Source organism: Staurois parvus, unplaced genomic scaffold (genome assembly GCF_062004578.1).
Source record: "Staurois parvus isolate SC_StPar_1 unplaced genomic scaffold, SC_StPar_1.0 ptg000362l, whole genome shotgun sequence".
In the NCBI taxonomy this organism is placed as follows: domain Eukaryota; kingdom Metazoa; phylum Chordata; class Amphibia; order Anura; family Ranidae; genus Staurois; species Staurois parvus.
The window spans coordinates 7,636,919-7,663,929 of record NW_028318158.1 but is presented as its reverse complement, the minus strand read 5'-3'; the positions used below and the strand labels follow the sequence as shown (position 1 = coordinate 7,663,929).

Genomic DNA, 27,011 nt, shown 5'->3' with positions numbered 1-27,011 from the left:
TGTTACTGAGGGACACAGAATTGTTACTGAGGGACACAGAATTGTTACTCAGGGACAGACACAGAATTGTTACTGAGGGACACAGAATTGTTACTGAGGAACACAGAATTGTTACTCAGGGACACAGAATTGTTACTCAGGGACAGACACAGAATTGTTACTGAGGGACACAGAATTGTTACTGAGGGACACAGAATTGTTACTCAGGGACAGACACAGAATTGTTACTGAGGGACACAGAATTGTTACTCAGGGACACAGAATTGTTACTGAGGGACACAGAATTGTTACTCAGGAACACAGAATTGTTACTCAGGGACACAGAATTGTTACTGAGGGACACAGAATTGTTACTCAGGGACACAGAATTGTTACTCAGGGACAGACACAGAATTGTTACTGAGGGACACAGAATTGTTACTGAGGGACACAGAATTGTTACTCAGGGACACAGAATTGTTACTCAGGGACACATAATTGTTACTCAGGGACAGACACAGAATTGTTACTGAGGGACACAGAATTGTTACTCAGGGACACAGAATTGTTACTCAGGGACACAGAATTGTTACTCAGGGACACAGAATTGTTACTGAGGGACACAGAATTGTTACTCAGGGACAGACACAGAATTGTTACTCAGGGACAGACACAGAATTGTTACTGAGGGACACAGAATTGTTACTGAGGGACACAGAATTGTTACTGAGGGACACAGAATTGTTACTGAGGGACACAGAAATGTTACTCAGGGACACAGAATTGTTACTCAGGGACAGACACAGAATTGTTACTCAGGGACACAGAATTGTTACTCAGGGACACAGAATCGTTGAATTAAAGAGTATGTCAGACAACATGCAGAGGAGTGGCAGAGGAGGCAATGTTTTAGGAGCGAGCAGACGTGGCAGCAGAGGAAGGGGTCGAGGCAGCACTAGTCGCAGCCAGAGGCCAGTGCTCCCGGTGTCATCCAGCGGTCGTGTCTCCACCGACAACCCTGCCGTCATCGATTGGTTGGCTCGGTCGTCTTCCTCTTCCCAGGTCACCTCTGACACCTACAGCCAACGGTCGGTGGGTACGTCAGACACAACCGTTAGTTGGCATGGCCCGGGAGCAAGCCCACTGAAATCACGTGTCCTCTACCTGCCCCTGTCCTTTGGTGTTCCCTCACCAAGCGAAGTATCGCATGCTGTGGGCTCAGCCCCACTGTACAGTGAGGAAGAGCTAACAGAGGGCGGTCAGGAACGGGGGGAGACATCCGCCTCTTCAGCAGCCAGGCGAAGAAGTAGTGGCGAGGAGAGTGGCTCGGTAGCCGGTCTAGAGACAGGTCTGTCTCCTGACCCACACGCAGCCGAGGGGGCTAGTAGTGAGGCGGAGACCCTAATTGATGATGATGAGGCTGATCGCACTTGGCAGCCTCGTCGTCATCAGGCTATTGCTTCCGCATCATCAGGAGAAGAGGGTGGCAGCTTGGCAGCGAGCAAAACAGTCGGTGGGTTGCCCAGGAGGCAGCAGGGTCGCAGCAGTGTCAGTGGAGGCAAACGGCCACGGAGTAGAGCACCAGCTCCACTGCAGCCTACCACCACGGCCAGTAGTGGTGCCGCTGTGCACGGAGGAAGTAGCAGTCAGCCAGTGAGGAGTATCGGGGGCAAAGTTTCCTACTCGGCGGTGTGGCAATTTTTCGTCAAGCCGCCCGAGGAAGTAAACGTAGCCGTATGTCGACTATGTCAAGCGTGGCCAGGGGGCCCATGTTGGGACTACAGCGTTGCGTCAGCATATGCAGCGTCGCCATTTGGTGGCCTGGGAAAACCGTGACAAAGATACGGCGGTTCTGCCTGCCCCAGCCCCCGCTCCATCACCCGCTCCGTTACTTGCTTTGTCACCCGACGTCAATCGCCCTCTATCAGCCAGTCAAGGCTCCAACACCTCTGCTGAGGGGAGTTGTTGCTCGTTGGCATCTTCCGCTCGTTCAGATGCTCCTTCTCCTGCTACTCCTCTTCACGGATTCCGTCAGCAGTCTTTCTTGGAATCCGTTTCCAAGAGACAACAGTTTGCGAGCACGCACCTGACGGTGCAAAAGCTGAACGTCCTCCTGTCCAAGTTGCTGGTGCTGCAGTCCCTCCCTTTCCAAGTGGTGGACTCAGCACCTTTCCGAGAAATGATGGCTTGTGCCGCACCGCGGTGGAGAGTGCCAAGCCGTCATTTCTTCGCCAAAAAGGCAGTGCCAGCCCTGCATTCACATGTAGAAGAGATGGTGGGCCAGTCTTTGAGCATGTCGGTCTCTGCCAAAGTGCACGGCAGCGCCGACGTGTGGAGCTGTAACTACGGTCAGGGACAGTACATGTCATTTACGGCCCACTGGGTGAACGTGGTGCCGGCACAGCCGCACCAGCAACTTGGACAGGTCACGCCGCTTTTGCCTCCACGTTTGCACGTCCTTGGTCCACAAAAGATGTCCGCCTCTACCACCTCTTCTTCCGCCGTGTCCTCAGCAGCCACCCCCGTGCCAAGTCCCATTACCCGACCGGCATATCACATATGCAGGGCGCAACGGTGTCACGCTGTGCTGCACCTGGTATGCCTTGGCGAACGTAGTCACACAGGGGAGGAACTTCTGAGTGTAATGAACAGAGAAATCGACAGATGGCTGTCTCCGTGCAAACTGAAAATCGGAACCATGTTGACCGACAACGGAAAGAACATGGTGTCTGCTCTGCGTCAAGGAAGGTTGTGCCATGCGCCATGCATGGCTCACGTGTTCAATCTGGTTGTCAAGCAGTTCCTAAAATCCACCATCCCACTGCAAGACATCCTTAAAATGTCACGTAAACTTTGCATGCATTTCAGCCATTCCTACACCGCAAAGCACACCTTCCTTGAGCTGCAGCGGCAGAACGGAATTCCACAGCATCGCCTGATCTGCGACGTTGCAACAAGGTGGAATTCAACCCTACACATGTTAGACCGCCTTTACGAACAGCGAAAGGCCATCACCGATTTCCTGATGTTACAAGCGGATAAAGGTACTCCCCTGTGTAACTTAGATGTCAGCCATTGGCAGCTCATGCGTGACACCTGCCGCTTGCTGAGGCCCTTTGAGGAGGCCACGCTATTCGTGAGTCGGCAGGACTATGGGATGAACGACGTCATTCCTCTGTTGCACGTCCTGGAACAAATGCTGTTAACAATGGCTGGTCAGGGTGTGGTAGACGTGGCGCACAGATCTCAACGCCACATGACCCCTGTGGGGGCAGGACAGGAAGAAGAGGAGGAGGTAGAGGAGGACATTTGTGCTCAGGAATTATTGAGTGAAATGGGTGGTTTTTCCACTCAGCGGACAGGAGTGGAGGAGCAGGAGCATCTGGTAGAGGAGGAGGAGGAGGAGACAGAGGACCCAGACGCACCGTGGCAGTATGCTGTGGAGATGGAGGCAGGGAGTCCCTCGCATTCCTTGGCACAAATGGCCCATAGCATGCTCGGTTGCTTGCGTAGCGACAGCCGAATAATAACCATCAGACAGAGGGATGACTTTTGGCTGTCCACCTTGTTGGACCCTCGCTACCGTTCAAAAATGGTGGCCTTTTTCACACCTGCTGAGAGGGAGGCCAAAATAACGTACTATAAAAACCACCTATGTAGTCAGTTGGTCTCTGCCTTTCTGCGCCAACGTCCATCCTCAGACACTGTGGGCCCTGTGCGCTCGCGTTACGCTGCCATGGCAGCAGGGGAGGGGTGGGGTGGTAGGAGCAGTGGCAGCTCCACCAGCAGCAGCTGCCTCAGTCTGCAGTCGATGATGAGTAGCTTTCTTCACCAGCGCAGTGAGGAAACTACTAACCAGCCGCAGCAGCAGCAGCATCTGGTGGACCTGGAGCAGGACCTCAAACAACAGGCTTGGGCCTACTTGGACAGCACCCTGCCAACCGAGGTAGACAATCCCCTTGACTACTGGGCAACGAAACTTGACCTTTGGCCCCAACTAGCTGAATTTGCCCTTGAAAGGCTGTCATGCCCGGCCAGTAGCGTGGCATCGGAGCGCGTGTTTAGTGCGGCAGGAGGTATTGTAACTCCGCGGAGGACACGACTGTCCACCCAAAGTGTGGAGAGACTCACGTTTGTGAAAATGAATCAGGCGTGGATTAGTCTGGATTTCAAACCACCAGTTCCTGACACAACTGACTAAATCCGCCATGAATCATGCCCCAAACATGTTAACTCTGCCATGTGCCACTTTCAGGTCTCCTCACACTGCTGGTGTGTTCCATTTTGTCATAGGGTGCTGGCAGATTACGGGCCTCCCATTGCTGCTGCCAGGCCTGTAATCTGCCATGGGCCCCCGTACCGCCTCCTCATGCTGCTGCCAGGTCCAGAGTCTCTCATGGGTCCCTGTACGGCCTCCCATTGCTGCTGTCTCCATCGCCACACTCTGCCATGTGCCACTTTCAGGTCTCCTCACACTGCTGGTGTGTTCCATTTTGTCATAGGGTGCTGGCAGATTACGGGCCTCCCATTGCTGCTGCCAGGCCTGTAATCTGCCATGGGCCCCTGTACCGCCTCCTCATGCTGCTGCCAGGTCCAGAGTCTCTCATGGGTCCCTGTACAGCCTCCCATTGCTGCTGTCTTTATCGCCACACTCTGCCATGTGCCACTTTCAGGTCTCCTCACACTGCTGGTGTGTTCCATTTTGTCATAGGGTGCTGGCAGATTACGGGCCTCCCATTGCTGCTGCCAGGCCCGTAATCTGCCATGGGCCCCTGTACCGCCTCCTCATGCTGGTGCCAGGTCCAGAGTCTCTCATGGGTCCCTGTACGGCCTCCCATTGCTGCTGTCTCCATCGCCACACTCTGCCATGTGCCACTTTCAGGTCTCCTCACACTGCTGGTGTGTTCCATTTTGTCATAGGGTGCTGGCAGATTACGGGCCTCCCATTGCTGCTGCCAGGCCCGTAATCTGCCATGGGCCCCCGTACCGACTCCTCATGCTGTGACGTTGCAACAAGGTGGAATTCAACCCTACATATGTTAACCGCCTTTACGAACAGCGAAAGGCCATCACCGATTTCCTGATGTTACAAGCGGATAAAGGTACTCCCCTGTGTAACTTAGATGTCAGCCATTGGCAGCTCATGCGTGACACCTGCCGCTTGCTCAGGCCCTTTGAGGAGGCCACGCTATTCGTGAGTCGGCAGGACTATGGGATGAACGACGTCATTCCTCTGTTGCACGTCCTGGAACAAATGCTGTTAACAATGGCTGGTCAGGGTGCGGTAGACGTGGCGCACAGATCTCAACGCCACATGACCCCTGTGGGGGCAGGACAGGAAGAAGAGGAGGAGGTAGAGGAGGACATTGGTGCTCAGGAATTATTGAGTGAAATGGGTGGTTTTTCTACTCAGCGGACAGGAGTGGAGGAGCAGGAGCATCTGGTAGAGGAGGAGGAGGAGGAGACAGAGGACCCAGACGCACCGTGGCAGTATGCTGTGGAGATGGAGGCAGGGAGTCCCTCGCATTCCTTGGCACAAATGGCCCATAGCATGCTCGGTTGCTTGCGTAGCGACAGCCGAATAATAACCATCAGACAGAGGGATGACTTTTGGCTGTCCACCTTGTTGGACCCTCGTACCGTTCAAAAATGGTGGCCTTTTTCACACCTGCTGAGAGGGAGGCCAAAATAACGTACTATAAAAACCACCTATGTAGTCAGTTGGTCTCTGCCTTTCTGCGCCAACGTCCATCCTCAGACACTGTGGGCCCTGTGCGCTCGCGTTACGCTGCCATGGCAGCAGGGGAGGGGTGGGGTGGTAGGAGCAGTGGCAGCTCCACCAGCAGCAGCTGCCTCAGTCTGCAGTCGATGATGAGTAGCTTTCTTCACCAGCGCAGTGAGGAAACTACTAACCAGCCGCAGCAGCAGCAGCATCTGGTGGACCTGGAGCAGGACCTCAAACAACAGGCTTGGGCCTACTTGGACAGCACCCTGCCAACCGAGGTAGACAATCCCCTTGACTACTGGGCAACGAAACTTGACCTTTGGCCCCAACTAGCTGAATTTGCCCTTGAAAGGCTGTCATGCCCGGCCAGTAGCGTGGCATCGGAGCGCGTGTTTAGTGCGGCAGGAGGTATTGTAACTCCGCGGAGGACACGACTGTCCACCCAAAGTGTGGAGAGACTCACGTTTGTGAAAATGAATCAGGCGTGGATTAGTCTGGATTTCAAACCACCAGTTCCTGAGACAACTGACTAAATCCGCCATGAATCATGCCCCAAACATGTTATTATTTTTAACATAGGCCTCTGTATGGCCTTCAATTTAAGCTGCTTACGCTTCGCCACTCTGCCATGGGCCCCTGTACCGCCTCCTCTTGCTGCTGCCAGGTCCAGAGTGTGTCATGGGTCCCTGTACGGCCTCCCATTGCTGCTGACTTCATCGCCACACTCTGCCATGTGCCACTTTCAGGTCTCCTTACACTGTTGGTGGGTTCCATTTTGTCATAGGGTGCTGGCAGATTACGGGCCTCCCATTGCTGCTGCCAGGCCCGTAATCTGTCATGGGCCCCTGTACCGCCTCCTCATGCTGCTGCCAGGCCCGTAATCTGTCATGGGTCCCTGTACAGCCTCCCATTGCTGCTGTCCCCATCGCCACACTCTGCCATGTGCCACTTTCAGGTCTCCTCACACTGCTGGTGGGTTCCATTTTGTCATAGGGTGCTGTATGGCCTCCCATTGCTGCTGCCTCCACCGCCACACTGTGGCTCCACACTCTGGTTTTGGCCCCGTGACTGCCCAAATGAGTGAAGTGTGCGGTGATTCTAAGATCGACGGCACTCATCTGCATGTCATACTGACTGACAGTATTATTTCTCTTCCCCAGCAGACTCCAAGGGCATTTAAATTAAAGGTACAGTGTTCTGCACTAATATAAAGGCTCTCTGAAGCCTAGAAACACCTTTTTATAAGTTAAATTCGCAGCGAATATATTCGCATCGAATCGAATTTATTCCTCGAATTCGCCGAATCAGCCGAATCGAATTTTTGAATACTTCGCTCATCTCTAAAGTATAACATGTTTGTTATTGTATTAACAAAATGAAACTTTAGTATCACCTTAAAGGACCATGTTCTATCATATTTATGTAGACCTACCTTAACAATATCAAGCTCAGATGCCAAGGGGATTTGTTGAATATTGCCAACTTCATTGTTTTCTTTTGATAAATCTGAATCAGAAACCTTCTTGTCACTGAAAAAAAAACACAAAAAAATAATTTATCAAATACTATTATTGATCATAAGTAGACATGAAACCTTTGTCAATGCAGGCCAATGCTTCAAATTCACTTTAACTAAGGTCATGTGTCTATGGTTGACCACCCTACCCCACCCCCCCGCCTCCTCAAAAAACATTACTCCCTTGATATCCCTTGATGTTCGGTTTTTGAACCTCTCCTATTCTCGATCCACACCTCCTCCCTGGGTCAGCTGTTAGCCTCCCATCGCTTTCAATATAATTTCTATGCTGACGACACCCAAATCTATCTCTCTACCGCTCAGCTCACAACATCAGTTTCCTCACGCATCACTAACTTATTGACATATCAGTCTGAATGTCACACCACTTCTTCAAACTCAATATATCCCAAACTGAGCTGCTGATATTTCCTCCCCCACATGCCTCTTCCCCTGACTTCTCTGTCAAGATCAGTCGCACAACCATCAACCTGTCCCCGCATGCCAGGGTGCTAGGTATTATCCTGGACCAAGAACTCTCCTTTCAGCTCCCCATCCAATCACTTTCCAAAGCTTGCCGACTCAACCTCCACAGCATCTCCAAAATATGCCCCTTCCTAATCAATGACACCACAAAGCTCCTAATTCACTCCCAGGTTATCTCTTGCCTCGACCTCTGCAACTCCTCATTGGATTACCTTTACATAGGCTTTACATAGGCTATCCCCCCTCCAGTCCATCATGAATGCTGCTGCCAGACTCATCCATCTTACCAACTGTTCAGTGTTTGCCACACTTCTCTGCCAATCCTGGCACTGGTTGCCACTCGCCTAATAAATTAAATAAAAAATACTAACAACAACTTACAAAGCCATTCATAGCTCGGCCCCCAGCTACATCACTAACCTAGTCCCAAAATACCAGCCAAATCGCTCTCTTCATTCCTCCTAAGACCTTCTGCTCCCAAGTTCTCTTGTCATCTCCTACCATGCTCGCCTTCAGGATTTCTCCCGAGACTCTCCCATCCTATGGAATTCCCTACCCCAATCTGTCCCGACTACCTCCTATTCTTCCCTGTAAACTTTTCTCTTCAGAGAAGCCTAGCCTGCCTCCACCTAACAACTATACATGTATTTTCTCAATCAGCTCATCCCCCACAGTTATTACCTTTTGTATCACTTGACCCTCCCCTTTTAGATTGTAAGCTCTAATGAGCAGGGCCCTCTGATTCTTTCTGTATTCAATTGTATTGTAACTGTACTGTTTGCCCTCACGTTGTAAAGCACTGCGCAAACTGCTCGCACTATATAAATCCTGTATAATAATAATTTGATCTGCTGTTAACTTCCTTCTGACCTGCATTTGACAAGTGGGTTTCGCATTCCCATAGACTTGTATAGGAATACAAAACATGAACCGAACAAAATCCCATCGACATAGGCTCTAATGTTGTTCTAAGAAGAGTCTAATACTCATGCTCCCAATGCTTCCCCACCACCAGGATCACTGAGGTGGAGCCATGTATGCTCTGAGCCAAAGCCAGTTGGAGCTTAGAAGCTGGAGACTCTCTCCCCACCCCCGTGTGACAGCAATGGGCCAATTTACCAATGTTGTCATGTGCAAAATGAGCAGAGTCACATATTCCTCAATTTACCAAAGAATCTTCTTGTTCCTGGCAGCTGAACAGAGCTGTGGGGAAGCTAAGGAAAGGGGAGTATATGCATAAGGGACGCTGGGCATTAAAGTGAATAAATGGAGGAAAGAGTACAGGGATGACCTCATAAGTGAGCTGCAGTTTCTTCCCTGTCCAATTTACTGGCGGGGGTAGTGAGGTCACCAAGGAAACAAAGCTTTGGAGCCAGTATTTCCTTTGATCATCCAATAGAAGGGTGAGTACTATTACGAAGACTGCAGAGGGGTAAGTGGCAAACAGCACATAGAAAAGATAGTCAAGTAAGACATATACTGTATGTTGGGCATATAAATTAGCTCACAAACAAGATTTTTGTTTGGAGCTCTGCTTTAAGCTTTCATTAGTGGCAATGAAATGATTAGCAAATCTGATTACCTTAAACTATCATTTTTCTTTTCCTCTGTTGATGTCACATTGTGGGAATTTTCTAAGAAATTTGCAAGTATCTGGACAGAATTGGTGACCACATAGCGCAGCATCTCCTGGAAAATGCTGTCTGCAAGCTTCAGAAATCGGTCAAACCTCTCCTGCAAGTTTCTCCAATCAGAGAGCTGCGTGTAGTTTGGATTCACAGTGAAGTCAAATAAGAACAAATCTTTCAGGCCTGCAGCTTCTGCCACCTGAAATATGAACAATACAGTCCATTAGATGTTTTGACAGGGAGGTGTATATACAGTATTTATCTCACAAAATGGATAATGTAGCAGCAGTGTCAAGGCTCCAGGTATGACCAGAGGTGTGTGGACCGACACAGGGAAACACAGACTTCAGGTATAGAATGTAAAACAATATAATTTATTAAGGGCAACACAAACATAAACGCAGTGCAACAAACCAAACCCAAAACTAATACAAATACGTACAACAAGGTGCAACAAACCCAAACCTTAACTGATATATATATATAAATATGGAGAACTTAGTCAGGCGGGTTGGGTCGGTAGCTAACGGGCAGACAAGGTACAAGGAGTAGGCAGAAGATTGGTCAGGAGTAGCCGAGGTCGGTGCAGGCAGAGTTCAAGCAGAGTCAGGATCAGGCAGGAAGCAGCCAGGATGCAGGTACAGGGGCTCATGGGAACAATACACCAAGGCCCTGACTGCAGGCCTGACCATTCCTTAAATACACCTCCTGCAATCAGCCTCAGGTGATGGCTTGATTGCAGGAGTGAGCTTCTGGCTGCTGAGAGCACCCGCTGGCCAGCCCTGGTACTGCAGCCCACAAGGCAGGTGAGTCCCACCACCATTGGCGAGTCCATTCCTGACAAGCAGCAAAGAAACACATTCAGGGAATTCAAAATAGCCCCAACGACAGATTTTTCACAGTATTTTCCTTAAAATCTACCTAGGCATAGCTCAGGCAAGCATTCATGCATGTTGGTAACATTACCGAAATGCATGGCAAAATCCAGTAGTACTTACTACCGCTACTTTTAGAATCTGTTGCTATGACAGTGACAAATTTCTTACGAATTACTGCCAGTTCTCAGATTAGGAAACTTACATTAATTAAGACCAACTCTGAGCTGATCTATGGAGGTACGCCAGTACTCAGAGCAGGCAGTGCCTGTGCTGGGAAACTGTCATGTATGTGTTTCGGTTAAAGAGTTTATACCTGAAGTTCAGCTTTAAAGTGCATGTAAACCCTTACAATGAATTATTATAAATCTTATTTGGTCCCTAAATTTACCACTGAAAGTGTTTTGTTATCTGTTTGATAACTTGAAAAAATACCTGTTGATGCTGCCAAATCTTGTGAGCTGATCATTTTCTGTGCTCCCTGCCTGTGCAGACTGTCATCAATTACATTGTTATCTGTGTCTATTGACATAGGTGGGTTAGTGAGTGTTGTTACCCTATGACCGGAAGTGCATTACTGGCAGAATCGCTAAGTTTAAAAGTAAAGAAAAAGAAGCTATAAAAAAGAAAACTACTGCAGTCCTCACATTTAAGGAGTAGTAAACTTCATTACATTATTGTTTATAGGTTAGATATATAGTTACATAATTAGTCTGGTTGAAAAAAGAAATAAGTCCATCTGGGTCAACCAAAAGGAAAACACACACACAAAGAAAAAACCTCCATACACACAATCCTATATTATTGATTAAGCACGAGATCGTGTGAAACGCCTTAACAAGTTCTGTATTCATGTCCTGGTGTTTTGTGTGTCCTATGGATCAATAAATACACACTATATTCATCTATCCTTTGGTGTGCGGCTGACCCTTCTTCCTATTGCATTGTGTGTGGTGGCAGAGCCTGCACCTGTTGTGGATTGATCTGGATTGTTTGCCTGAGCGGTATACCTTTGTTCTTTGCACACAATCCTATACCAGAGTTGATCCCGAGGAAGGCAAAAAAAACCCAATAAAGAATGATCCAAAGCTCCAATGGGGAAACAAAATTCCTTCCTGATTCCCCAGAAGGCAATCAAATATTCTCTGGAACAACTACCCCTGGTACCCCAATACCTATAAATAATAGCATGCCATTATAGTCTGTGCATTTAGGACAGAATCCAGGCCTTTTTAAAACAAGTTGTCTAGAACTAGTTCTTAAAGGATAAGTTCACGTTTTGGACAGGCAAAAAAATGTGCTTTTATTAGTTTTGTCCAAAGGAGCATGTAAAGCATTTCACCAGCAATCAGTAGATTGCTGATGCCATGCAGGTCTCCTGCAGACCTGTCAGAATTTCTGCTTGCCATACGGGATGTACAGTCAAGCAGATATTCTGACAGGAAGCTTGAATAAATGACCATAGCGCTCCACAGCGCCGTGGTAGTTCATTGAAAACTACAAGCCGACAGCCACTAAGGCTGCTGGGACTTGTAGGTACTCATTTACAGAACTTTGTGAATGAGTGACGTGGTTGTGTGGGCGGAGCCCCAGATGGCCACGCTGTTTTCAAATCTAAAAGATAGTAGGGGAGACTTCTCCCCGTACTATCTGTCAGAGGTAGGGGGGCGGTGGGTGCGGCTGCGGCTATGGGAACTTATTACATGTTCCACCCTAAAAACGGGTGGAACATGTAACATGTTCCAAAGGTGAACTTATCCTTTAAGGGAGTCTATTCCACATTTTCACAGCCTCTACTGTAAGGAAGCTTTTCCATATTTAGAGGTTAAATCTCTTTACTTCCAGATTTAAAGACTGCCCCCTGGTCCTCTGTGATAACCTTAAACTGAAAAACTCAACATCAAGTTCACTACATGGACCACTGATGTATACATGTTGATCATATCCCCTCTTAATCTCCTCTTCTCAAGAGAGAAAAACTCAGATCCTCTAATCTTTCCTCATACAGTAGCTGAACACCCCCATGCCTCTTTCAGTTTGGTTGCCCTTCTTTGCAATTATTCTAGTTCCCAAAAATCCTTTTTGTGAACTGGTGCTCAGAACTGAACTGCATATTCTACATGTTGTACTAATGATTTGTACAGGGGTAAAATGATATCTCTCTCTCTCTAGTGTCTATGCCTCTTTTAATGCAAGAAAGTATTTTGTTTGCTTTAGAAACCGCAGCTTGGCATTGCATGCCATTATTACACTTGTGATCTACCAGAACCGCCAGATCCTTCTCCGCCATTGATTCCCCCAGATCCTTCTCCACCATTGATTCCCCCAGTTGTACTCCTCTGCAGTATGATGATTGCATACTTTTATCCCCCAAGTGCATAATCTTACATTTATCACCATTATACCTCTTTGCCACATAGTTGCCCAATTAAACAGTGCGTTGAGGTAAGTTGGAGACATCCTGTAAGGACGCTATTTCACTACATAGTTTGGTGTCATCTGCAAATACTGAAATGGTACTTGTAATCCCAAACTCTATGTCATTTATAAATATATTAAAAAGAAGGGTCCCAACACTGTATCCTGAGGTACACCACTGATAATCTTAGACTTTTCAGAGTATGAATCATTAATCACTACTCTCTGAATACGAGCTTTTAGCCAGTTTCTAGACATTTACAAATGGAATTTTCTAAGCCTGTAGACTTTACCTTACACATAGGCGGTGTGTGGGGCACTTTGCTACACATTTTTGCAAAATCCAAGTATACCACGTCCACAGCCACTCCTTTGTCTAAGTATTTACTTACTTCCTCATAAAAAGAAATCAGATTTAAAGGTCAAATTCTGTCTTTCCTGAATCCATGCTGTACATTGCTTAACTAGCTGCCGACCGCAGATAGCCGAATGACGGCTGCACTGCGGCCGGCCAGTTCTGAGTGGACGTCATATGACGTCCCCCAGAACGCGCTCTCCTGCGCGCCCCAGGGGGCGCGCACCCGGCGATCTCCGTGATCGCTGTGTCCTACGGACACAGCTGATCACGTGATGTGGTAAAAGGCCAATCACAGCGGCCTTTTACCACGTGATCAGCGGTGTCCAATGACACCGGCAGTTGTCAGAGCGGGGATCGGCACCGATCATCAGAGCGCTGATGATCAGTGCCCTGATGATCGGTGCCCAGCAGTGCCACCCGCAAGTTCCGCCCACCTGTGCCCAGCAGTGCGCCCACTAGCTCCGCCCACCTGTGCCCAGCAGATCACCCACCTGTGCCCAGCAGTGTACCCACCTGTGCCCAGCAGTGCACCCACCTGTGCCACTCTGCAGTGTCACACACCTGTGCCCAGAAGTGCCTCCTACCTGTGCCCAGCAGTGCCACCCACCTGTGCCCACCAGTGCCACCCACCTGTGCCCACCCACCAGTGCTGCCCACCAGTGCCACCCACCAGTGCAGCCCAGCAGTGCTGCTAGTCAGTGACACCAGTCAGTGCCCAGGGGTTGTGCCAGTCAGTGCCGCCAGTCAGTGCCCAGCAGTGATGCCAGTCAGTGCCGTCTATCAGTACCCATCATCAGTGTCACCTATCAGTGCCGCCTATCAGTGCTGCATATTAGTGCCGCCTATCCGTGACACCTCATTAGTGCTGTCTATCATTGCCGCCTATCCGTGCCACCTCATTAGTACTGCCTATCAGTGCTCTTTAGTGCTGCCTATCAGTTCCCATCAGTGCTGCCTATCAGTGCCCATCAGTGCTGCCTCATCAACGCACATCAGTGAAGGAGAAAAAATACCTGTTTGAAAAATTTTATAATAGAAACAAAGAAACTTTTTTTTTTTTCAAATTTGTTGCACTTTTTTTATTTATAGCGCAAAAAGTAAAGCGCCCAGTGGCGATTAAATACCACCAAAAGAAAGCTCTATTTGTGAGAAAAAAATGATCAAAATTTCATATGGGTACAATGTTGCATGACCGCGCAATTGTCAATCAAAGTGCGGCAGCGCTGAAAGCTGAAAATTGGCCTGGTAAATAAGGGGGTATAAGTGCCTGGTAGGCAAGTGGTTAAACAATTTTTTCTAGCAAAAACTCATCTACAGTTGTGTTCAAAATAATAGCAGTCAGACATCACTAACCTGATCAATCACTGTTTTTGGTAGAAATGATATTTCTAGATGGCAAATAATTTACTAGCAGGTGAAGTAGCGTAATAGAAATCCAACAGACCCAACAGTCATGACATGCATGCTGCTGATTCTGTGTAATTGAATCACTAATTGAAAGGGGCATGTTCAAAATATTAGCAGTGTGGAGTTCTATTAGTGAGGTCATTCATTCTTTGAAAAACAGGTGGCAATTATTGCCCTTATTTAAGGAAGGAAGGAAGGCAGCAAATGTTGTACATGCTGGTTAAAGTGCATTTCTCTCTGAAATTCTGAGGAAAATGGGTCGTTCCAGACATTGTTCAGAAGAACAGCGTACCTTGATTAAAAAGTTGTTTGGAGAGGGGAAAACATATAAAGAAGTGCAGAAAATGATAGGCTGCTCAGCTAAAATGATTGCAAATGCTTTAAAATGGCAACCAAAACCTGAAAAACGTGGAAGAAAGCGAAAAACTACCATTCAAATGGATAGAAGAATAGCCAAAATGGCAAGGACTCAGCCAACAATCAGCTCCAGGAAGATCAAAGAAGGTGTAAAGTTACCTGTGAGTACTGTTACAATCAGAAGACGCCTATGTGAAGCCAAGCTATCTGCAAGAAGCCCCCGCAAAGTCCCACTGTTGAAAAAAAGGCGTGCTGAAGAGGTTACAATTTTCCAAAGAGCACATTGACTGGCCTAAAGAGAATTGGCGCAACATTTTGTGGACTGATGAAAGTAAGATTGTTCTTTTTGGGTCTAGTGGCCGGAGACAGTTTGTCAGACGACCCCCAAACACTGAATTCAAGCCACAGTACACTGTGAAGACAGTGAAGCATGGTGGCGCAAGCATCATGATATGGGGATGTTTCTCATACTACGGAGTTGGGCCTATTTATCGCATACCAGGGATCATGGATCAGTTTGAATACATAAGAATACTTGAAGAGGTCCTGCTGCCTTATGCTGAAGAGGAAATGCCCTTGAAATGGGTGTTCCAATGAGACAATGACCCCAAACACACCAGTAAACGTGCAACATCTTGGTTCCAGACCAACAAGATTGATGTTATGGAGTGGCCAGCCCAATCCCCGGATCTTAATCCAATAGAAAACTTGTGGGGTGACATCAAAAATGCAGTTTCTGAGGCAAAACAAAGAAATAGAGAAGAACTGTGGAATGTAGTCCAATCATCCTGGGCTGGAATACCTGTTCACGAGTGTCAGACGTTGGGTGACTCCATGCAACACAGATGTATAGCAGTTCTCCGAAACAGTGCTTATAAAACTAAACATTAATTAAGTGATTCAAAGGAAAGCAAAATCTTCAAACATTTTTCAGTTTATATAGTGAATGTTTGAGTTTGTAAAGAAGAATACAAACACTTTGAACAGTCTAATATTCACTTTTCTGCAATTTTTTTTAGAGGAACAACACAAATGTTATATATTTTTCTTCATGTTTTGATTTGGAATAGAATGTGTAGTGTTCCCAATGCATTTGTGTGTATGGAAATAAAAGCTATTAGAAGGATTTTGAGTTTTATTCACTATTTTCAACACACTGCTATTATTTTGAACACAACTGTATGTGGTCTTTTATTAAACTTTCCAGTATCTTCCCAACTACAAAAGTTGTAGTTATTTGGTAAGGACTTTGATCATTTTTTAACTATAATCACCACATCGGCCTTTTGCCATCCCAGTGGTATTATGCCAATCAATAAAGAGTCTTTAACAATGAGAAACAATGGCTTTGAAATAAGAGAGCTGAACTCTGGTCCAGGTGCTTTATTCACCTTTAATTTGTCTAAATGTTTCTGGACCATATAATTTTGAGCCACAGTGGTTCGCTTGGGGCTTTTTGTGTCAATACTATATCCTCATACTCCTTATGGACTTGAGCTCCCCCATATTCCACTGTATAGACAAAGCTGAAGAAGGTATTTAATACATTTCAACGGTTCCTTTCTGTGCTTCCCTAAAAGTGTAAAAAAAATGTTTATCTATATATAATATAAATATAGAGCAAAATATAAATTAATAAACAACAAAAAATTCACTTATGTGCTTCAGCATGTGTATCACTTAAAGAAGTCTGTACACCAATATAAAAGAAATAAAAGTTGCTAAATAGTCCATGCACTAGTGTGACTAACTTTTGAAAGTAAAACTGTGCACGCTGTATGATTAAATACTCCTCATATGTGCTCCACCCAATGCCTTTTAAATTCCACCACACATAAAGGCTTACCAGAAACAAGACTCATCAGAAGTCAAAAAAGCACTATGTGCATAAGCTGGTCTGCCAACTGCACCTCTTCTATCTAGATTTTCATCTACACAGTGGTACTCGGAAAGTCAAGAAAAAAACCCCACTACACTCTTATAGTGTAAAATCTTGCAAAGTGAGTTTACCAAACACAGTTAAAAACACTTACATACACGCAAGAGATATTCAGCATCCAACAAACTACAAATTACACAGTTCTGTTCATGGTTGCATGGTGATGTCACAATTTCCAGCTCTCCCTTACGCGTTTTGTCATAAATGATGCCATCAGGGGCACATAAGGTAATTTTTTGTGGTTTATTGTTTTATATCTTGTGATATATATATATATATATATATATATATATATATATATATACACACTACTCAAAAAATGTAAAGGAACACTTTTTAATCAGAGTATAGCATCAAGTCAATTAAACTCCTGGGATATTGATATGGTCAGTTAAGAAGCAGAGGGGGTTGGTAATCAGTTTCAACAACACAGATGGGCAACGAGATGACCCCCAAAACAGGAATGGTTTTAAAGCTGTAGGTGGAGATTGCACAGGCAGTCCAACTCCTCCAGGACAGCACATCAATACGTGCCATTGCCAGAAGGTTTGCTGTGTCTCCCTGAACAGTCTCAAGAGCATGGAGTAGATTCCAGGACAGGCAGTTACTTTAGGAGAGCTGCACAGGACCGTAGAAGGTCCTTAACCCATCAGCAGGACTGGTATCTGCTCCTTTGTGCAAAGAGGGACAGGATGAGCACTGCCAGAGCCCTACAAAATGACCTCCAACAGGCCACAGGTGTGAATGTCTCTGACCAAATAATCAGAAACAGACTACACAAGGGTGGCCTGAGGGCCCAACGTCTTCTAGTGGGCCCTGTGCTCACTCCCTGGCACCATAGAGCTTGAATGGCATTTGCCACTGAACACCAGAATTGGCAGGTCCACCACTGGCACCCTGTGCTTTTCACAGATGAGTGTAGGTTCATCCTAAGCACATGTGACAGACGTGAAAGGGTCTGGAGAAACCATGGAGAATGTTATGCTGCCTGTAACATTGTACGGCATGACCGTTTTGGTGGTGGTTCAGTGATGGTCTAGGGAGGCATATCCATGGAGGGACGCACAGACTTCTACAGGCTAGACAATGGCACCCTGACTGCCATTAGGTATCGGGATGAAATCCTTGGACCCATTGTAAGACCCTACGCTGGTGTAGTGGGTCCTGGGTTCCACTTGGTGCACGACAATGCCTGGCCTCATGTGGAGAGAGTATGCAGGCAGTTCCTGGAGGATGAAGGAATTGATACCACTGAATGGCCCCCACGCTCGTTTGACCTAAATCCAATAGAACACCTCTGGGATATCATGTTTCGGTCCATCTGACGCTGCCAGGTTGCACCTCAGACTGTTCAGGATCTCAGTGATGCCCTGGTCCAGATCTGGGGGGATATACCCCAGGACATCATCTGTCGTCTCATTAGGAGCATGCCTCGACGTTATCAGGCACACATACAAGCACATGGGGATCATACAAACTACCGAGTACCATTTTTAGCTGCTGCAATGAAATTTCAGCAAAATGGACTAGCTTGCTACATAATTTTTTCACTTTGATTATCGAGATGTCTTTAAATTCAGTCCTCTGTAGGTTGATAATTTTAATTTCCATCAAATGATGGGGCATCCTTACGTTCCTAACACATTACCCAGTCCATATCAGTATAGATATCCAGCATGATATTTTTCCCCATTGAGATCTGATGTGTTTTCAAAGTGTTCCTTTAATTTTCTTGAGCAGTGTATATATTTGTTTTTCTACACTTACATAGGATCGTAGCAAAGATCTAGTGAATATAACTGCTAGTGTATAATATCCTGTGCATGTACGGTTGCTGCTGCTGGATTTTGGTTACTGGGGAGGTCATTTGCGCAGTTTCATTGTCTTTTATTGTTTGCAGTTATTTAATAAATTTGCTCATAAGCTTTGGTGTGTGAACTAAATGTACAATAATGTTCCTTATGAAGGCACCATCCCTATTAAATATTTTCCATACAAGAATCTGGGGCACATTCCCTCTTAAAATGAAAGGGATGAGTCCCCAGGACAAAAAAGTGGGAAATTAAGGATTTCAAAATACAACCATATAAAAAAAAACAAAATAAATTTTATTACACAATGAGATTTGAATGTCACCTTTATATTAAAAAGACTTAAAAAAATCCCCTGCAAGGTAATGTCATAATGTGCTAATATGCATTGCATACTAGCACATTATGAAGAGCTTACGTTAAAACAAAGCCCTCCAGCGGCACGCTGTCACTGCTCACAGGGCTTCCATCTTCACCCAGTCTTCCTTCTGGGTTCATGAGATGTTCTTTTGTATGAAGATTAGCAATAAGCTCTGCATGGTTCAGCAGAGCATTATTTCTAGTTGGGGTTTCTATCATCTGTACCATAAAACTGTCTTGTAGTAGGCTTATAAATTTCTGCCCTTTAACTATTCCAGCAGTGCCATTACTCCAGTCAATTTCAGGGTAGTTAAAATTGCCCATTATCATCACTGTACCAGCCCTTGCAGCCCTTTATATCTGGGCAAGGAGCTGAGTCTCCACCTCCTCATTAACACTAGTTGGTCTATAACAAATTCCCTTAATTAACTTTGAAGTATGCACCCCCATGTACAGTTCCACCCATAATAAGTAAGTGTAACTGCCTGGGGACAAGTATGTTCTTAGGAAGGGGTCCCACCTGCAAGCCAAGGCCTTGACCTGGAGTGGACTTAAAAAAAAGATACTGCAGGAATAGTCCCAAGTCTGTCGCTCAGATTTCCTAGATTACTCAGGTGCTGCTAGAGTGAGAGATTGTAATACAGCAAGGAGAGGGTCATCTCACTTAAGGCCCCTGAATACATATATCAAGTTTTTTAATGAACAAGTAACTACATTAATTGGTGCTTTTTGCAAATCTGCCTGGAGTTCAACTTTGAAGAATCCTGAAAAATAACTTGCTGAATTGGGGTCATGAGCTAATAAGAAACAGAGATGTCACCAATAAATGGTGGATATGTATGCCTTTATATTCACAAGAATTATTTAAAGATAAGATCTGACCTTAAAAAATGTTTGGTTAATGGCAGAAATGGCTTTTCCCCGAAGTGTCTGAAGCGTGGCCAGGGCTTTGTTACACTGTCTAGTTTGAATGTCACAGAACTCTTTCAAACAATAGTTGCGAGAGTCATCCACCTGTGGAGTCAGAATATACATCAATTAACTTTTATATACTCTATGTATGAAAAAGTGCCACAATGTCTTGTGTATGACTGCTTGCTCTAATTCACAGCATACTTCTGCACTGCTCAGCTGCAATCATTCTAAAGACAGCATTATTCTGGATGAGAATAGTCTGACCTCTACCCAATCAAGTCTAAGCCCTGGTTCACACTGGTGCAACGTCAGGTGTGACATGCGATTTACAAATCGCACCTGAAGTCTTATCTAATGTATTTCTATGGCACTGTGTTAATCAGTGCAATTTGAAGTAGCACAATTTCAAAAATAGTTTGTGCACTACTTTTTTTCTGATTTCATTGCATTGACTTCTGTTAAATGAAGTTGCAAGCCACAGTGAAATTGGAGGTACAAATTGCACTGACCTGCAGCTTTAAAATCGATTTCAAAGTTTCATTCAGTGTGAACCAGGGCTAAGAGTCAATCTAAAGCTCCACTTCCGTGGAACTTTTGCTGTAGCACTGCAATACTTTATATTTGTTAGCTCTACTTAAAGTGGTTGTAAACCCTTACCTATACCTAGTGAAGTGACTAGACTAGGTGATGCACAAAGGTGAAACAAATCCTCCTACATATGTTGCACCTATTTCTTTGCAGCCATTTGTTCTACATCCTTGTAAAACTCAGAGGTGAAAAGCATTTTTCACAAATTCACAAAACAGGGGACAGGGAGCAGCAATTACACACTGACCAAGAGCTCTGAGAACTGATTGGAGGGAAGGGACATACCCCCCTTCACACAGCACACAGGAACAGACCTGACACTGTCAATCACAGACTGTGTGCTGGTGATCCCTTCCCTGTCACATTTTCAGCTCTTGGTGTCAGGAAAATTTGTCAGAAGTGACTCATGCAGATAGCAGAGAAACTAGACGGCAGAGAAATGACACACAGAGGGTTATTTACTATACCAGGAGAGTCCATAATTTGGTGCAACTCTGCATAGAAACCAATTAGCTTCCAGGTTTTATTGCCAAAGCTAAATTGAACAAGCTAAGGTTAGTAGCTGATTGGCTACCATGTACAGCTGTATCAGATTCTGAGTGCTCCAGTTTTAGTAAATCTCCCCCTTAGTGAATGAGTTTGACAGGGGGTGAGGAGGCGATATGTTGCCTCCTCATCACCTGATTTAAACCCATAATTGCCGTGCAATGCATGCGATTGTGACATGGTAGTATGGCAATTAGAGGTTTAAATCAGGTGTGAGGAGGTGACACTGTGCCCAGTGATCTTTGACTTGTCCCATGTTGTTCGGGTAGATCTCCACCTCTTTAACGTTGCCTACCCCTGCTGTACAGGAAATAAGTACCGTAGTGTATTTTAATACAGTGTATTGCCCCCACTATAGTCATTTAATTTTAATTTAACATTCTGATATTTTCTTGAAGCCTTGTCATAACTTTAAGAAATGTTCTAAACTTCCATTAGTAATAATATCATCAGAAATGCCTTATTCAACATTGAACTAACAACTATAGGGTTTAAATATGCAGCTTCAGATAAAATTAAATCATCTACTGTGGTTTGAATGAGGCAAGGGCCAAACCTTCATGGGATCCTCCTACTTTATGGCACCTGTATAGGGAGATTTCCACCTTGCCGTGGCATTTACTGAAGTTGGCTGAATAAGGCCAGTTAATTTACACTGCATAGGAATATCAGTGACACTAACTGGCCCAGCTTCTCAACAGGGCTCAGCATATTAATCTGCTGTTGGGTGATAGCGCTCTGCTCAAGTGAGAAACAGCAAGAAAAAAAGAACTATCAAGGGTCTGAACTCTACCCACTCCATCTAAAAATGGAAAAATCCATTTGGAAAAGGTTGCTATTTAAAAGACTTATGATTTAGCAAACTTTAAAGACTGCAGTAGCGGGAGTAGCCTTTTTTTACCTTAATAAGCAGAACAGGTATGACTCTGTCATTGTTATCTTGCCGGAAGTCCATAGCACCCTCACACAATGAGTGGAGGTATAGTAGGCAGTCCTGGGACAACTCATCAACTGTAAACAGCTGCTGAAGAAGTATTGCCCTGTAATGGAAGACCACAGCATAGTCATTTCCAAGAAGACTTAATGTCCAATAACTGATATCTGAACATTTCAAAGGGTTTGAACAACCACCAAAGACAGCCTAGGTTACAGATTCTCAAGCAGGTGTTATTCATAACCCATTGATGCTTCTAACATATTTCCATATCTACCAACTTCCTGAGATGAGAAAGAGTGATACCTTTCAACAGCTTGAGTAGTGTCACTTGACCATTTGGTCCATTGAAATCCGTCCCTGCCATAACAGGGTTAGTTAATTGTGTTTGGCCCCTAGACTGGAGGTTCCCAGTCCTCCCCTATGTCCATAGCAATTATAAAGGGAGGGTACAGGAATTAGCCATTGCCTTTTTTTCCAGTTAGCAGAACTTGTGGATACTTTTTTCAGCCAACGGCCCTGTCTCTTGTACTATTAAGCCATGCCTATGCATATGACAGCTGTTGGGAGTTGGAAAAAACTTGGCATCATTTAAATTACTATTGAGACATGCTGAATAACAGCGGAGTTTGTCACACCCACCTAACTCTTTCTCAACCTAATTTGCCATGGTAACAGATAAACAACATGGAGGCATATTGCACTGGAGTAGGAGGTTTTGTACATGACACTTTCAATATACACTATACTATACATTATGATTTCCTCATAATTAGAGGAAATAAATACAAACTCAGCTTCCTTATCCACCTTCTTCCTGACACCATAATGATTAGCACGTTTTCAACTACAGCTTAGTTTTTCTAAGACATACCATGCCTTGAATAAGTATCCATACTCTTTGAAATTTTCCACATTTGTCATGTTACAACCAAACACGTAAATGTATTTTATTGGAATTTTATGTGATAGATCAACACAAAGTGGCACATATTTGTGAAGTGGAAGGAAAATGATAAATGGTTTTCAACATTTTTTACAAATAAATATGTGAAAAGTGTGGTGAGCATTTGTATTCAGCCCCTTTTACTCTGATGCCCCTAACTAAAATCTAGTGGAACCAATTGCCTTCAGAAGTCACCTAATTAGTAAATAGAGTCCACCTGTGTATAATTTAATATTAGTAAAAATACAGCTGTTATGTGAAGCCCTCAGAGGTTTGTTAGAGAACATTAGTGAACAAACGGCATCATAAAGGCCAAGGAACACACCAGACAGGTCAGTGATAAAGTAGTGGAGAAGTTTAACGCAGGGTTAGGTTATAAAAAAATATCCCAAGCTGTGAACACCTCATGGAGTACTGTTCAATCCATCATTTGAAAATGTAAAGAGTATGGCACAACTGCAAACCTACCAAGACATGGCCATCCACCTAAACTGACAGACCAGGCAAGGAGAGCATTGATCAGAGAAGCAGCCAAGAGGCCCATGGTAACTCTGGAGGAGCTGCAGAGATCCACAGCTCAGGTGGGAGAATCTGTCCACAGGACAACTATTAGTTGTGCATTCCACAAATTTGACCTTTATGGAAGAGTGGCAAGAAGAAAGCCATTGTTGAAAGAAAGCCATCAGAGGTCCCTTTACACTTTGAGAGAGGTCATGTTGGGGACACAGAAAACATGTGGAAGAAGGTGCTCTGGTCAAATGAGACCAAAATTAAACTTTTTGGCCTAAAAGCAAAACGCTGTGTGTAGTGGAAAACTAACACTGCACATCAAACTGACCACACCATCCCCACCGTGAAACATGGTGGTGGCAACATGATGTTGTGGGGATGCTTTTCTTCAGCAGGGACAGGGAAGCTGGTCAGAATTGATGAGAGGATGGATGGAGCCAAATACAGGGAAATATTAGAAGAAAACCTGTTAAGAGTCTGCAGGTTCACCTTCCAGCAGGACAACGACCCTAAACATACAGCCAGAGCTACAATGGAATGGTTCTGATTAAAGCATATTCATGTGTTAGAATAGCCCAGTCAAAGTCCAGACCTAAATCCAATTGAGAATCTGTGGCAAGACTTGAAAATTGCTGTTCACAGACGCTCTGCATCTAATCTGACAGAACTTGAGTTAGAGAATGGGGAAAAATGTCACTCTCTAGATGTGCAAAGCTGGTAGAGACATCCCCAAAAAGACTTGCAGCTGTAATTGCAGCGAAAGTTGGTTCTACAAAGTATTGACTCCGGGGGGCTGAATACAAATGTACATGTTTCAGATATTTATTTGTAATAATTTGCAAAACCAGTTATCATTTTCCTTCCATTTCACAATTATGTGCCACTTTGCGTTGGTCTATCTCATAAAATCCCATTAAAATACATTAACATTTTTGGTTTTAACATTACAAAATGTGGAAAATTTCAAGGGGTATGAATACTTTTTCAAGGCACTGTATATGGACCTAAAGCTGATCACTAGCTTTTAGTGAAGAGTAAATAGTTAATTCAAACAAACTATTACCTAACAGATGCAGCGGCTGGGAGCTCTGTATGAACTTTATGTAGCCTCAGCTACATGCAGTATACAGCGCTGTGTTCCAACAGTGGAATGGGAACTTTTTCATACTCCTAGAACAAAATTGAGTCGGGCTGAGTGCTGTTCAGCCATTCCCAGGGAGCTTTGTATTCTATGAATTAATACAAAGCATCCTTTGAATGAATACAAAGCATCCTTTGAATGGCTGAGGTGTAAAGGAGGGTGGACAACATTCCGATCTCTGACTCAGCCCATTAGAGGAAGTTTTGTATTCATTAATAGGATACAAAACCTCCTGTGAATGGCTGAGCAGCACTTGGCCTGACTCGATTTTGTTCCGGGAGTAGGAAAGGAAGTTCCCATCCCACTGCTGGAACACAGCGCTGTATACTGTATGTAGCTGAGTTTACACAGTGCTCATAGCTACTGCATCTGTTAATGAAGGTAATAGCTGGTCCTAACAAACTATTTAAACTTCACCAAAAGCTGGAGATCAGCTTTAAAGTGATTCTTTGTTGATGGCAAAAAGAGCAAGATAAACTACCAAGGTATACAGTAGTAACAATATTATTTGTGTAGTTCAGTTTTAGCCTAGCAGCAATTTTGTTGTTCAGTGATGCTAAATGACCACCATTTGACGTTTGGTGTTATTATTATTATACAGAATTTATATAGCGGCGAAAGTTTGCTCAGCGCTTTACAATAGATTGTAAGCTAGAAAGAGCAGGGCCCTCAATCCCCTCATGTTTTGCATTGTATTGTTATTGTTCTGTCACATGTTCTGTCCCCCTTTGTAATGTACAGCGCTGAGCGAACTATTGGCGCTTTATAAATACTGTATAATAATAATAATATAAAAGGAGACAATACAGCAACAATACAAGAGGATTAGGAGGGCCCTGCTCCTCGGAGCTTACAATCTAAGAGATATATTATAATGATATGTGCCAAATACGCACCTGCTATTGTTTGTCTTTAATCGACGGACATTCACTTTCCAAACTGTAAATGCTTTCCAAAGTCTTGGGGAAAACAGAATATGATGACATCAATATATATATAGAAAATTTTAGCAACAGCAATAAAATGATTTTATTGAATTTTAATTTGAATATGTGTTGTCTCTGTTCACACATTAAAGCTCAACTCCAACCAAGTTTTGGATAGCATGGGGAATAGTTAGAAGCTTAGTTAGGTGTCCCCATAGGGGAGATATTTTCTAGCAAAATTTAACACACATTTAAAGGCATGAAGAAAATTGTTATATAAAATTATGCTTACTAACCCAAATAGATAAATATACAGATAAATAAACAGGACTTTATGATTAAGTCCAATGACGAAACGCGTCAAAGGGAAGTGACGTCAGATGCACAGCGGTACCAGAAGTGACCGAGTGGCCATTTTGGATCCTGGATATCTCGATCTAAGAGTCAGGAGAAGCGCTTCTGAGGATCTCCAGAGGTTCTAGCTGCATTGTTCCTTTGTGATGGCAATTTTAAACATGGAATATATGCAAGCATACAATAAAGTATTATCTATTATGTTCTATACGGATTTACACTATTATTGATTTATATATATGGTGGGCATTGTTTGGATACGGATGTGGAGAGAGGAGTATATCTTTGTAGTTGTGAAGATCCTCTTGGTGGAGCTTAGAGATGTCAGCACCCTGCCTGGTTAATTACAAGCTTGTGATGATTTGATCTTTGGTAAGGGTATTTAATCTGCACACTCTAGAAGTGGACACAGTTTTCACAGTATTGTTACTGAATTCAATTGTCACGAGATTGTTTCACGGGCACGTTTTACACAGTTGTTCACTGTATTTAGTAGTAATCACGTATGTTTTTTGTGTATGATTCACATGCGTTATGGAGTGAATATATTTACAGTTGATAAGGTTAATACACTATCTGAGTTTTTTTCTTTTTGGGGTTTTGGTCTCAGAAGTCACTTTGGAAGCGGTTTTCAACTTGAAGGTTTTTGAACTTTATGAATGACTTTATATTTTGAAGGACAATTTCATTTAATTTTGTTTTTGGGACTTATCTTTTTGATTACTTAGGGCATTGTTTATTTATCTATTTGGGTTAGTAAGCATAGTTTTATATAACAAAAGTATTACACTTTTCGGGTAAAAGTGTTTTCATGCATTTTGGGGATTTATGTATGTAAATTATTAGGGAAGGGGACACCGTATATCATTGTTATTATGAAGAAAATTGTGATCTATTTCAGCTGGCCACTCTATAAATGTTTTGGCTGCATTAGTTCTCTTTTTCAGGCTTTTTTCCTCTATTTTCACCTAGTGATCCTGCTTGTAACACTCTTTCTGTCCTACAGCGACAACACTCAGTCACTGTACTGTATCAATATAGGAGTAGCCTTGGCACTCTAAGACAAGAAAGGTGCTAGGACTACAGAACACCTTCCCCTCTCCTCGTCTTCATAACATGGGAAGAGGTGTTTTGTAATTGAATGAAAGAACCGGGCATGTTGTTAGCCTGCTGGATTTCATTACTGTATCCTGTATTGAATTCCCAGTGGACTTTGGGAAATGATTTCTTATGCTGAGTACATGCAAGAAGTTTTCATTCAGGCTGAACGAAAAAAAACGTACAGTTCACCG

General features: G+C 44.4%; 1 protein-coding gene across 1 annotated transcript in view; it reads right to left on the bottom strand.

The window, feature by feature from the left end:
- The window catches only part of DNAH14 (dynein axonemal heavy chain 14), a 338,071-nt gene that overhangs the window by 289,506 nt on the left and 21,554 nt on the right, over positions 1-27,011 (bottom strand). Inside the window, exons 8-12 of the mRNA XM_089684997.1 lie at positions 25,336-25,398; positions 21,810-21,948; positions 19,742-19,873; positions 9,289-9,533; positions 7,137-7,233 (exon numbers count right to left, since the gene is read on the bottom strand). Of these exons, the coding sequence (XP_089541123.1) occupies positions 7,137-7,233; positions 9,289-9,533; positions 19,742-19,873; positions 21,810-21,948; positions 25,336-25,398 (676 nt within the window). The remainder of the gene's footprint in view (positions 1-7,136; positions 7,234-9,288; positions 9,534-19,741; positions 19,874-21,809; positions 21,949-25,335; positions 25,399-27,011) is intronic.